At 44.1% G+C, this 12,510-nt stretch overlaps 1 protein-coding gene across 1 annotated transcript; it reads right to left on the bottom strand.

Moving 5' to 3' along the window:
• Positions 1-9,072: 9,072 nt before the first annotated feature.
• Positions 9,073-12,132, bottom strand: LOC117579298 (transient receptor potential cation channel subfamily V member 6). The gene is made up of 7 exons (XM_034265105.1): positions 11,690-12,132; positions 11,382-11,608; positions 10,522-11,309; positions 10,226-10,452; positions 10,012-10,163; positions 9,405-9,936; positions 9,073-9,345 (listed from the first exon to the last, which is right to left on the bottom strand). Exons 1-7 carry the CDS (start codon positions 12,086-12,088, stop codon positions 9,172-9,174), a joined length of 2,499 nt encoding a protein of 832 aa, XP_034120996.1. The 5' UTR covers positions 12,089-12,132; the 3' UTR covers positions 9,073-9,171.
• Between the last annotated feature and the right edge of the window lie 378 nt (positions 12,133-12,510).

Below are 12,510 nucleotides of genomic sequence, written 5' to 3'. Positions count from 1 at the left end.
ATTGGCTCTTTTATATCGGTTATAGTTGTTCGCCCATTGAGGGGTGTGTTCAATAGACGAGTGAATAGAACCAAAAGCTAACAGCAGCAGCAGCAACAACAACAGCAACAACAACACCGACAGTTTCTGTGTTCGGCTCTGCTTCGTGTTTCTTATCGTTTGCTGTTGCGACCTCATTTGGGTGTTCACAGAGAAAGAGAGTGAGTGAGAGAGAGAGTGAGAGACAGCGTGGGTGTGAGCGAGAGAGAGGAGCAGGGGAGAATCTTCTCTCTTAGGGTCGGAGAACATTGATTTTTGCACAGATTTCCGTAATTGTTCTGCAGCGACGTTGCACTTCCGTGGACGGGCTGCATTGAGGGAGACATGGGAAGAACAAGCAACTCGCTCTCCCTCTTTTCATCTCTCTTCTGTATGAAATTCTCTCTTTCTCTTTCTCAGACTCTCTCATTCTGGTTTTCCCTATGAGCATGAGCATGAGTGTGTGTGTGTGTGTGTATGTGTGTGTGTGTTGGGCCAATCACAATGGCTCTTTGGTGTGAATTTTAGTCCATTGTGGGTGGCTGTGTGCGGCTATGTACAGGCTCTATATGGCCGGGGGGAGCTGTAATTGTGTGTGTGCATGTGAAAAGGACTTTTTAGTTTGTGAAAAGGACATGGAAACACGCTTTCCATTCTCTCGCTCTCCGCTCTCTGTGGCCATTCTTTCATTTCGTCTTCCTTTCTTCCCCATTCTTTTCCCTTCCCTTGTTTTGTTGTGCTACTTCTTCCCGTCCGCCCGAAAAGGATATTACTGCAATTATTTACTTATTTGGCCAAAGAAAAGTGAGTCCGGGATAAAAGAGCGCACAAAGAAATGAGTGGAAATGAGGCGAAGCTCAGCCAAAATGCATGTAAAGTGTTCCTATATGCTATCCCCTGGCTGTACGTGGAGTAGTCGTGGGCCGTTATAGGGTGGTATGAGGGCCGTGCGGGTGGCCACCTAGTTGCCTGTGATTACACAATGCCCGACAAAAGAATATGTTGAAAAATGTATAACGACAAAAAGCATATATTTTGATACTTTTCGTTGAGTGGAATTTGTTGTACTCTTACCCTGCAGAAGGTACTGTGGAATTGAATATTTGGATACTTTGCATACATATGTATGTACATATGTACTATGTACATATAATCGTTTTTGTTTCTCTGCGAAGATTTTCAATAGTGTAATGTAATAATTTACCGAAATATTTGTATTTATTAATTTTTTGTATTTATCCGAAGCTTTTAATTGCGCGTGGATACCATATGCAGCATTAAGCTGGTGTAATTGTGTCTCCGAAGCATCCCATGGAAGTTTTATACTCGAATCTGACACTTTCTCAAACGCACACACAGCAACAGGGCCGTTTGCAATTGCATTCAAAATGCTCTTATACCTGACTGAGGGCATAGAGCATAGAAAGCTTTCAGCGTTCTTAACGTTTCCTTTGTGTCTCTGCGTTCGACAAAAAAAGGAATAAAACAACAAAAAACTCAAATAATAAATAAAGAAGAAAAAAAAACTGTTGATTTGTTGTGTAATGGAAAAAGTTTTGTTCGTGCAACGTTTCCTTTCTATCCATTCAGTTTTTTCCTTAGAAAAAGGCGGCAGGGGGATCAAGACGGAAGCACACATAAGATGTAAGGCGGCTGTATTGAGTAAGAGAGACAGATAGAGGTTTTGCTTTTTAAGGAGCTGTCCTTAGTCCTTACGTGTAAGAGTACTTCTGCTTAACTGCGATAAAAACGTTAAATGTATTTCAAATTTGCTATAAGTTGTATTGTCTTCTTTAAATGTACATATGTATGTATGTATTTATGTATGTACATGTTAACCTATTAACCATTATCCTTCCACCTTTCTCTGTGTTCTGTTTTATTGCAGCCCAACTCCTTCTCAGTGCTATGATTCACATTCTTTTCAGATATTGCATTCTATGCCTCTCAATATTGGGGATTGTAAATGGTTGATTGTTGTTTAAGTCATTCAATTGTCATTACGGGAACTGGTTCTATATATGTATACTCTTTTCATTATTTAAAAAAAATTAAATTCAAAAACCATTGAAAAATTTTAATTCAACAATTATCGCAATGCATGCATAATAATGAAAAAAATGAAACGAAAATAAAAGCCAAACGAGGTTACATTCAGCCTTTTAATCGAAATGATTGAATTGTTCAATTATTGATGGATGTACACATATGTACATATGTATATATTCTGTATTTTTGCAATCTGAATTTCATGTATCCTTACATAATTCTGTATGCACGACACCTGGCATTCGATGAGGAAATATAAAACATTTTAGCTGGATTTTCTCACGTATTTAGTTCCGCCTTTGTTAATTTTGCATTCAAATCGAATTTCCCCATCAAACACTCTGCCACCCACTGGATTTCTCTTTGGTTTCTCCTCGTTGTGCGGACGTGTCCATTTGATTGCTTCACAGATTTCAGCGCTTTTCACATGTCATTCTAGTTAAGAGGATTTTTGGCATTCTCACGAATTTTACTTCATTTCACCCGCTATTCCACTCTTCAGATGGTCTCTTCGTGCTCTTTTTGAGTTGAAAAATGAAAAATTATGGCATATTTATCAGGCAATGGGGTCGAGAGAAAGAGTCGTCTGGGCTGGCAGATCCTGGTTGGTCTAATGAAAACATTTGGGTGGACAATTAACGATAAATAAGATGACGCTGAAATATGTATTAAAAATGTGGTGAGAGTTGTGTATCCATTTCTAATATTTAAATTGTTTATTTATAATCCTAAAGCACGTAAAACACGTTTACGTATCTTCCTTAAATATACCCGGTACTCGAAGAGTAAATAGGGTATATTGTATTTGGGTATACACACAGAAGGATCAGCATCAATGCCGAGTCGTTATTGCCATGTCTGTCTGTCCGTCTGTTTTGTAGCGCGCCTGGATCTTAAAACCTATAAAAGCCTCAAGTATGCCTAAAGCCTAAAGAATGCTCACACTGCTACAAGTGTAGTTACAAATTTCCCACGCCGCAGTTTTGAAGATAAAAGATAAATAAATGAGCATATCTATCACCGAATTTGGATCAGATTGGATAATTACTATAGCCAGAATGAAGAAATTCTTTTTGAGTGGCTGAACCCACCCCGTCCAGCAGCGTTTTTTTTTTGCACATTCTCTCATTCCACACTCTGCTTCGAGCAGTGTGCTGCTCTAGGGGAGGGGCGAGAGCTTAAAGAGCGTGTTGGCGTGAGAAGTGATGTAGATGTATATGTAGATGACATATGTAGAAAAAGTGTAAAATGTAAGATTCGAAAAATCGAATTGAATATGTACATATGTAACCTTAGTGTGAATGAATATGCAGGTATACAAGTTGTGACGCGTAAAAAGCGTCTCACACGTCCCTTCTCGTTTTTTTCTTGTTCATTAATTTATACATCCATCTAAATCTATACTCAATTACTTATCTAAACTTACACCACATCTCCTTGGCGGATTTATTTGATAAAATACAAAATTCTCGCCAAATATACCAAAACTATGCTTGTGAAACATGGGACCACAAATCCGAGCTACCTGTTAAGAACCAGGCGTGATTTGCGACAAGAAATGGCCAAATTGTCTCCAAAATGTTGCTCTTCAGCTTACCAGAGGCTCAGACCATTAGGAGAACAAAACGAGATAATATTCAATGGAAACTGTCCCTATAGATAGGAAAAGGACGCCCACATGTGTCTCCGACTTCCGTTACGGCTTCACCTGATGTTGCGGGTCGGTTCTGTCATGGATATTGCACAATCTCGTCCCGAGCAGGAACAACTTTTGTATTCGTTTTCCCCCATTGTTACCCTCTCTATGTAGTTCAAGGGAACTCTAATAATGCATTTTGTTGTTTTGTTTACTATTTCTATACACAATGCTTTGCAGTGGACTATTTCCGGGGTCAGTTATTGTTATTGATAATAATATTTTTTCCAATATCATCCTGGACAAAGCAATTCATCCGTTTTCCAAACAATTTGCGGTATTTGCTAAAGGGATAATTGGTTGAGAAAACACGTGTAAGCCCGCATGACTTGGTCGCTCTGGTCGCGAAGGAATGTGGGAAAATCGAATGCAAATCAAATTGTCGGAGCTGTCAGAGCGTAGGCCATCGATGGCCACTCATAATCCATGCTCGATTTGAGCTCATTACGGTTCCAGGTCCTAGATGTCATAACAGATTAACCAGGAAACCCTCTGATTCTGATTCTGATTCTGATTCCGCTTCCGATTTCGCCTCCTTCACTTGCTCCATGGTTCAGAAAAGTTCCTCCATCAGCCACTTCGACTAAACGATGTTAATTTCTTGAACGGGTATGAAGTGGATAGGGTTAGAGGTAGGGCTTCCAGGTTGTGTTCTGCCTTTTCGTACCTTTCCCTGGCTAGGGTCTCATCTTGAGGCTTTTTTTTCTTCCCATTTGTAATCGAAACGAGCCACTTAAAGAGCTGCGCGATCCTTGAGTCAAATTTCTTTATACTTGGTTTTCATATTTCATTTCTTCTCATGTCTGCATATTTAGGGGTTGACTCCGAGGGGGTGTGCCGGGTAGCATTGTGGTGGCGGGGCAGCTATTAAAGTGCTTTGGTAGGTCTAATTTTTGTTTTCGCTCGTCTCGGGGCAAATCGTCGCCGTCAAAGTGCCCACTCGATGCGACTTCCACTCAAGTGCGGGCCCGGCCATGGAGTGGCCTACAAAGCGGAGGAGAGCTGAGTTCCGTTCCTGATCGGCGTGCCGAATCCCACGGTGTGTGTTTACGACCAACAAGCACAGTTGGAATGAGTCCAGAACGGGCTGTGTGTGACTCGGGGACGGTGTCGGGGTCGGTGTCTGGCCGGCCCTGGCTCTGGTTATAAGTTTGGAAGTACAGCCTCCGTGCAGTGCAAGAGGAATTAGCTACCCAAATTGTGTCAAAATCTTGTGGTTAGCCCGAGGGCCAAACATCGGCTTTTCATGGAAGGGGGTGGTCGTGGGGCGTTTCCCCGGAAAAGCCTCAGCCAAATGAGGTCCACTCACCTGATGGGTGAGCGAAAGCCTGTCAAAAGCAGTTTGTCGTTGGCGTTGACGATGACGTTTTCAACCCCTGACGACTGGAATCGATTTGACAACCTGCAATTATCTTTGGTGCTGTTGGACGCCCACTTGTGAGAGGGTTTTAAAACTTGATTAGAAGTTGCATATAGGAGTAACTCCAATTTTTCCTTTATAATATCTGCAGAGAGATTCCCGATCCCTTAAGAGCGAGCGATAGTTTCAACATACCGACAGATTAAGTAAATTGAATCTTTATATCAAATGGTCGTATTTATTTCTAAAAAATATCTGACTCCCCTTTTTTAGCTACCTGTCCTTTTGCTGTGTTTCTCTTTTATTTAATCGTATCCCCTCCGCACCAGATAGCATCCCGTCAGCCAAACTCAATTTCAATTACACTTGGCTGTTTTTCCTCGTTTTGCTTTGCACTTTTTTAGGTGCGGCTTCTTAGCGTAATTAATTTCAGTCATTTGGCAAATGGTTTCCCACAAAGTCAAAGGGTTTTATTGAGCGCACTTAATGTTGGCAGAGATCAAAGCGGTCTTTAAGCAATTGAAAGACACCTTGACACAGGAAAAGGAAACACCCTCCTCTGGCCCCTTTGCCTCCCTTGTTTGTTTGTGTTTTCTATTTTCTATTTATTTTCCTTGTTGGAATGCAACATTTTCACTCAAGTGATTTGATTTGGCGAATTGAATTTTCATTCTAAGTATGTATGCATATCAAGACCAACGCTTGGAATATCAGAGGTCCCCCACCTATCCGCCATTCAATATCCCCGTCAATCAGTCAATCTGTCATTCAGTCACTCAGTCAGTCAGACTTGGCGGCGTCGCCGTCGTCGTTGTCGTAGTTGATGTTGATGTTGTGCTGTTTGTTTGCTTAGCGTCCTCCCGCGAGACTCAAGTGGCAAAACATTATTTTGTTCAGGAAATTCAATTAAAACTTTGCGGTTTTTGTAGATTTTGTTTTTTTTTTCGCTGTGGCTGCTGCTGCTTCTCTGCTGCTTTCAATATTCAAGTGGTTTTCAATCAAAACGAGGCGTATTATTGAACCTATGTATGGGGTCTCGGAGGGAGCACTGAAACCTTCCTTGGGCAGGAGTCAACTCGATATATTGAAGGTAAGAGTGAGGTGATTTGATTTTTCTAGGTGATTTGTGCCTACAAACACTCTCAGTGGAGCAAAAGTTGATGGAACTAAAAGCAGTAACCGATTAGGGCTTTAACTTAGACATGTTGAGAATTTGAGTAATTGGCAAATTGTACATTGATCCCCAATCCAACCATTCCCGACAACATAATTCTTTTTTGTCTGCCCATTTATCATCATATTTTTAGGGAGCTTGAACGTCCCTTCAATGCAATCCGAACTATTATCAATTCCACATAATCGTTGACTGACTGGCTGTTAGGGAGGAGAAATCGGAGCCACAAGTGTCGAAGCATGCAAATGACAGGCCTCTTGGCAGCCCTGCCCCAAACACACACAAATATCAAATTCAAATTCACTCAAAACAGCGTGTAATAAAATCAATGTGCTTAAAAAGTTTACCCCCAAAAAAGGAGAACACAATCGTGGAAAATCATCAATATCACGTTTTGGGTGCTAGATAAATTTACATTTCCATATGGGTGAGTGAAGCAACTGGAGTGGCAGCAGCACCCCAATACTCACCCTCCATGCACTGCCCAGTCGCCAGTGTTAAATCAAAGAGCAAAGCTCAAATGCAAACAAAGTTAACAAAGGTCAAACCCTTTACCCTTGCACAGCCCTCTCCCAAACCAAAAAAAAAACGTTTGCCGAAAAAGAAAAATAAATTGCAAACTTTTTTCTTTTGAACATTGCTTTGCATAAATAATTTACTTTAAACAAACTCTTGAGTATCCAGAGAAAAGAACGCAACGAAATCTGAGCAGTCAAAGCCAAAGGTAAATCGAATTTCTTTGGGTTCTAGTGGTTCAGTTCACCTGGGAAAAGTCCATAATTCTTCCTTGAATGCTTTTTTAACAATCTACCATTGCCCGAGCCCGAGCCCGAGCCCAAGCCCAAGCCAACTCCCAAAGGCTTCAACATTGTGCTTGAGCTCAGCAACATTATTCAGCTTGTTTTTCGTCTCGCTGTGTGCTGTAAAAGAACAGACCCAGAACACAGAAAAACAATTACGATAGTTAAGGCCGAATCACAGACGGCATTTAAAAGTCATTTGGCAAACGCCCCTCGCCGAAACTGCGCTATAAACGGTGTTGCTCAAGGATCATAAAGCGGGTTCTCGGCCAATATTTTTCTGGGAAAAATGAGAATGTGAAAAACTGTTTGCATTAGCATTTCACATATTTTCCCTTCGCACATTATTTACTCGTACGAACCTTCCAGCGCTCAGCTCGTTTTTATTGTTATTGTTTTACAATGTTTGTGTGGGCCGAGCAGGGGCGTAATTAAACAGCTCTCCCAACCTTTTTTATTGCTGGAAATTCTCACAAGTCGACTGAGGAAACAGCAATACTCCTTACCAACTCCTTTCTCTACAAACCTTTGCCGAAATTATAATTTTGAAATCATAATATATTCATAAATAAAAATAAGAGAAAGATAAACACATTTTTGACAATGATACAAAGTTAAGTGTTCATTTAGATTCCTTATTTCCATACAATACATGGAGCTTAGTGATGTAGAAGCGTTCCTTCCACTCTGAGAAATAAAAAAATAATACAACACTGCCGAGAAGTTCAGGGAAATATTTTATGCTGAACAAAATAATAGAGGAAGTGGGCGTTCATCTGGGCCTGGAGGTGGGCGTGCCACACCATTCACAGCTGCCACCGAAGCCGAAGCCAAAACATATGATTATCCGTCGAACTCGACACCTCAGACTGAGTGTGTAATTATTACATGTGGACTCACCCGGCACACAAAGCCAATGCAAAGCCAAGGCCTACGCCAATCGCTAAGCTAAAGCTGGGAACATATTTTCTGGCCACACTGTGACATATTCAAATGGTTATTGTAGGAACGAGTCCCTTTTGTTGTGATCGCCAAGGGTTGGACACCATATCATTAGCGCCACACCCGAGCGGAAAGTGTTTAGAAGGGGTTTGTGCTGGGAACTTTGGCTTGGATCGAACGAGATCGCAAAATCAGAACTTAGACTTTGCCATGACCATAGCACCGAACGCAGCGGGAACTAAATTGCTCTATTCAAACTCAATTAGAGTCAAGCTGCGGCAAGCTGGGCCTCTGAGCGCTCAGATAGTGAGTAGTGACTGATCCTTGCTCTTTAACACTTTTGTACAAAACTCTAGGGCTCTGGCTACCCTCTTTCGTTGTTTCACTTCTTTGTGTTCGCTTGAACGCGAACAAAGGCGCTTGCTAAACGCTTCCGGCAGCGAGGGAACTAGAGGGAGAGCCTTGAGGATAGAGGATCAGATACCAGCGATGCCGATGCCGATGCCGATGCCGGTGCCGATCCCACGCATAATCCGACAACGCTCCCATTGATGTCAATCATCGATATCCCTCGCGATAGGGACACAACAATGCAAGGTGTCAGGCCTTTGTTTGCGAATATTTTTCACCCAACCTTCAATCTCCGGCCTTCATCTTCTATCCATTATTTGCCTTCTCTTTGCTGCTGCTGTTGCTGATACAATTTTTAATTACGTAATCGTTATCATCATGTGCAAATCGATAAGCGGATGTTGTCGACGCCGCCTCCCGTCCTCCGTGGACTCCATCTTTATTGGCCCAGACCCATAAAAGTTGTTGGCTTAATTCAAATGGCCGCCACTTGCCGCGACTTTGCTCTGTTTGCCAACTCATAAAGCGGAACATTTATGTTGTGTCTTGTGAGTATGAGTATGAGATGAGGGTGGATAGGACGGATTGGGCAGTAAGGTTCATTACTAAATGGCACTTGTATACAGAACTCTATATTCATCTATCCGAAGGAGAAGTGAACTGTTGCTGTGGAACTGACTGTATTTCGACTCAATTTATTGCACAAATCGAACAGATTTCAACAAGGCTCAATAAAACTTGAACTAATTAAGTGCTTCGGGTTTCGTCGGGGGGTCGAGCCTCAGAAGTTGTTGTTGTCAGAACTCTCCGACTTGCGGGCGGTGCCAAAGAACTTCTCGTACTCCTGCTGGCGGCGACGCGCTCGTGCCTCCCGCTCCATTTGCCGCTTATTGGAGAAACGATGATGAATGCGCTTCATTTCCTGGACCTCCTTCATCTCCTCCTTCTCCTCGTCCTACAAAAGAGAGCTTATGCATCACATCATTGCTTAGAAAAGGAAAACCCTGGACCTACGGTCATATTGAGGCGCAGGACCAGGGCTCTTCGGCCATCCGACATGGGCTGACTGTAGTGCATAAAGTTCTTGAGACGCTCCGCTGGCGGGACGCTCCGCTCCACCACAAGGACAATCCGGGCCCACTGCCGCTGCCACTCGTTGCGAATCTCAGCTATTTTCTGGTAGGTATTGCCCATCATAGCGATCAACATGTTCACCAGCAGCACACTCACAATCACCATGAACAGGAAGAATAAAATCTTCGCCTCGTACTCGTGCTGTGTGGACACCATAGCCCCATAGTAGTCCCCGAAGTTGGTCAGCGACATCAGGAACATGGCCACAATGGACTCCATCGGCGAGGGCATGGGATTGGACTCTGCATCCTGGTCTTCTGGCGTCGAGGGATTATCAAAGGTGAGGAAGATTATGTAAAAGGCCTGGGAGAAGCCCAGCACAAAGACCAAATAGATTGAGACAAAGCGGAGCAGATCGCCCATCACCATGCGATATATCATCACCACGAAAGGACCAACGGTCTTGAAGCCACTGCGAATGATCAGACGAAAGTGTCAGAAGAGGTTTGAAAAATTGCTACTCTATATAATAACAGGAGCTATTTACCGACAGAAAAACAGAAAGTACGGAGCTGTGGTCAACATTATAAAAACCGTGACGTGGTCGTCGATCTCGGTAAGGCAGGAGACCCTCAGCCAGGGTATGGTCATCATCAAGGCACAAGAGAACAAGAACATGACTCTCGAGGGAGCCGTCATCTATGGGAAAGATTAACACCCAAGGTAAGAGTTACGCATTGAGGAACACCCGCGGAACTTACCAAGTTTTCAATAAACATTTTATAGCCTAGAAATCTAGCCTCCCTGAGAGCCACGAGCAGATACAGTATGGCACCCACAAAGTTGAGCATCTCGGCCATGATGCGTAGCTTGGCCAGATCAGACTCGAGATTCATAAGCGGACACTGGGTATAGCTCTCCCACCAGGCGGGCAAGACTTCCACCTCATTGGGGTCGTAATACTCCGTGAAGTTCAACCAGAAGGTTTCTGAAAGGAAACGGAAATATTAAAGACTTTCAGCGGGCACGATAGCCCCGCTTCGGAGCAGTACTCAACTGTATTCGGTGCTCGGGGAAGAGCCCCTCTTGCTCTCTTGATGATGAATATCAGAGCTTTCGTTTCTGTAGAGATCTAAAGTGCTGTTTGAATTTTCTTCATCCTCGCTCTTGGCATCCGGGCCTGGCCGCAGTATAAAGCTGAAAAGCGAGATCAGAAAGTAGAACGCGAACATGTAGAACTGCTTATAGAATCGGGACTTGCAGAATGTGTCCCATTTGGTCTTCAGGAGGTCTATGACCACTCCATCCAACAGCTCCAGATGCTCCAACTTATCCCCAAATACGACGAAATTCAGCACGCTGTCTTTATTGATGTTCCCAGTCTGCTCGTTGATCGTGTCGATCATGAGCAGGGGGTACGCGGCACAGGTGATGCTGCCCAGCTGCCAGTATATCTCCCTCTCGATGCTCATAACATGGAAGAACATCTCCACGCGTCCCAGCTTGGCGGCCAGCGTAAGTGGGGTTAGGTTCTGAATGTTTTTCACGTGGATATTGGAGCCCACCTCGTAGCCCACATCGAACATTTCCATTTTCTCATAGATGACCAGCATGTGGAGCACGGTATTGCCATTGGTGTCCTGGAAGTCGGGGTCCGCTCCTCGGGCCAATACCAGACGGAAGCACTCCTCCTGCGACAGGCAAGCTGCAAAGCTCAAAGGATACTCGCCCCAGTAGACATAGCCGTCGTAATTGGTGATGGGGCACAGAGCCACGAACTCGTGATCTGGCGAATCCGTGCGCGAGAACTTTGTGTCTTCCGCCGACATGAAGGCCCCGCAGCAACTAATTTCAATAGAACCGAGAGGTCAAAGCGTTGTCGTTGGCGTTGCCCTTTGGAGCTCGATGGGTACTCACCGCTCCTGGACATCGGCATTGGCGTCCAGCAGATACTTTACCATTGCCGGATCTTCGTTCACTATGGCTATGTGCAGGACGCTCTCTCCGTAGTACTCGTCGCTCATGTAGATGTCCAGGATCAGCTTTGGGTAGAACTTGAGCAGCCGCTTGGCCAGGTCCGCGTGCAGCGAGGAGGCGTTGAGCAGGCACAAATGGAGGATGGTCTCGCCCACGGCTCCACGCTCCTGCAATGCATTGCATGCGATGTACAAAGGGAATAAATGAAGAGCGCTTCTTGACCCTAGCAATCGGACAACTCCACTCACATTCAGATCCCAGCATACGAATCGGTAGGCACTCGGGTTGGAGATGTACTCGGCTTCCGATACCTCGGGACAGTAGTCGTGGATGTTGAAGTCGTCGTCGGGGTTCTCCAGGGCGCGGATTTCGGGCAACTGGCGCGTCCTTGGGCGGTCTCGATTTCGCAGCAGCACCAGTTTCGAAATGGGGAAGTACCGTCCTGCACCCTTGTTGTAGAGAAAGGGTTCGACCTTGGTCTTGATGGCGTGGTCGATTTCGGCAAACTGTTTTGTCTGGCAGGCGCGCTTCATCATGTCCACGAGAAGGCCTCCGCCCTTGAGATTTACAAATTTGTATAGGGCTTGCGTGGAGACTCCCGCTTGCTTCTTGACGCCGCTGGTCACGTTGCTCTCTGTATTCCCCATGACCACAGAATACCTCTAACCTTCTGCCTCGCTCTGAGTTGGGTCTTTTTTTTTTAATAGTTTTTGTTTTTATAGCGCGACATTGCCGTATTGAATTTAATCTATCTGTTCAGGGAATTCACTCTGTTATGGCAATTTGGTGTGGTCCTTGTCCGTTTTGGCTATCGACAAAACATTCAATCGAACTCCTCGTTTCCAATGCAACAGCTGAACTTGAGCTCTATTTTTCTGTTTACCTCGCGTTGCCAGGACATCTCGTACCTGTTGCACTCGTCCGCTCAACAAGTTCAGGTTTGTAGCATTGTTTTGCGTGTTCCGTTCGTATTTACTATTGGTTACGGAAACTTGTAGAATGCGGGTTCATGAATTCATTTATTTAATTCGTCCGGAAGATATTTATTTAATTATTCCAACTGTCTGTC

Source organism: Drosophila guanche, unplaced genomic scaffold (genome assembly GCF_900245975.1).
Source record: "Drosophila guanche unplaced genomic scaffold, DGUA_6, whole genome shotgun sequence".
NCBI classification, from domain to species: Eukaryota; Metazoa; Arthropoda; class Insecta; order Diptera; family Drosophilidae; genus Drosophila; species Drosophila guanche.
The sequence above is the reverse complement of the archived record's forward strand: the minus strand, read 5'-3'. Positions and strand labels throughout refer to the sequence as shown.

What these genes read in the sequence shown, in the direction of transcription:
- LOC117579298 (XM_034265105.1), bottom strand. Translation starts at nt 12,088, where the DNA reads ATGGGGAATACAGAGAGCAACGTGACCAGCGGCGTCAAGAAGCAAGCG. An exon ending in AAATGTTTATTGAAAACTTG is followed by an intron (nt 10,164 to 10,225) that starts GTAAGTTCCGCG and finishes TCTTTCCCATAG; the next exon opens with ATGACGGCTCCCTCGAGAGT. An exon ending in TACTTTCTGTTTTTCTGTCG is followed by an intron (nt 9,937 to 10,011) that starts GTAAATAGCTCC and finishes GATCATTCGCAG; the next exon opens with TGGCTTCAAGACCGTTGGTC.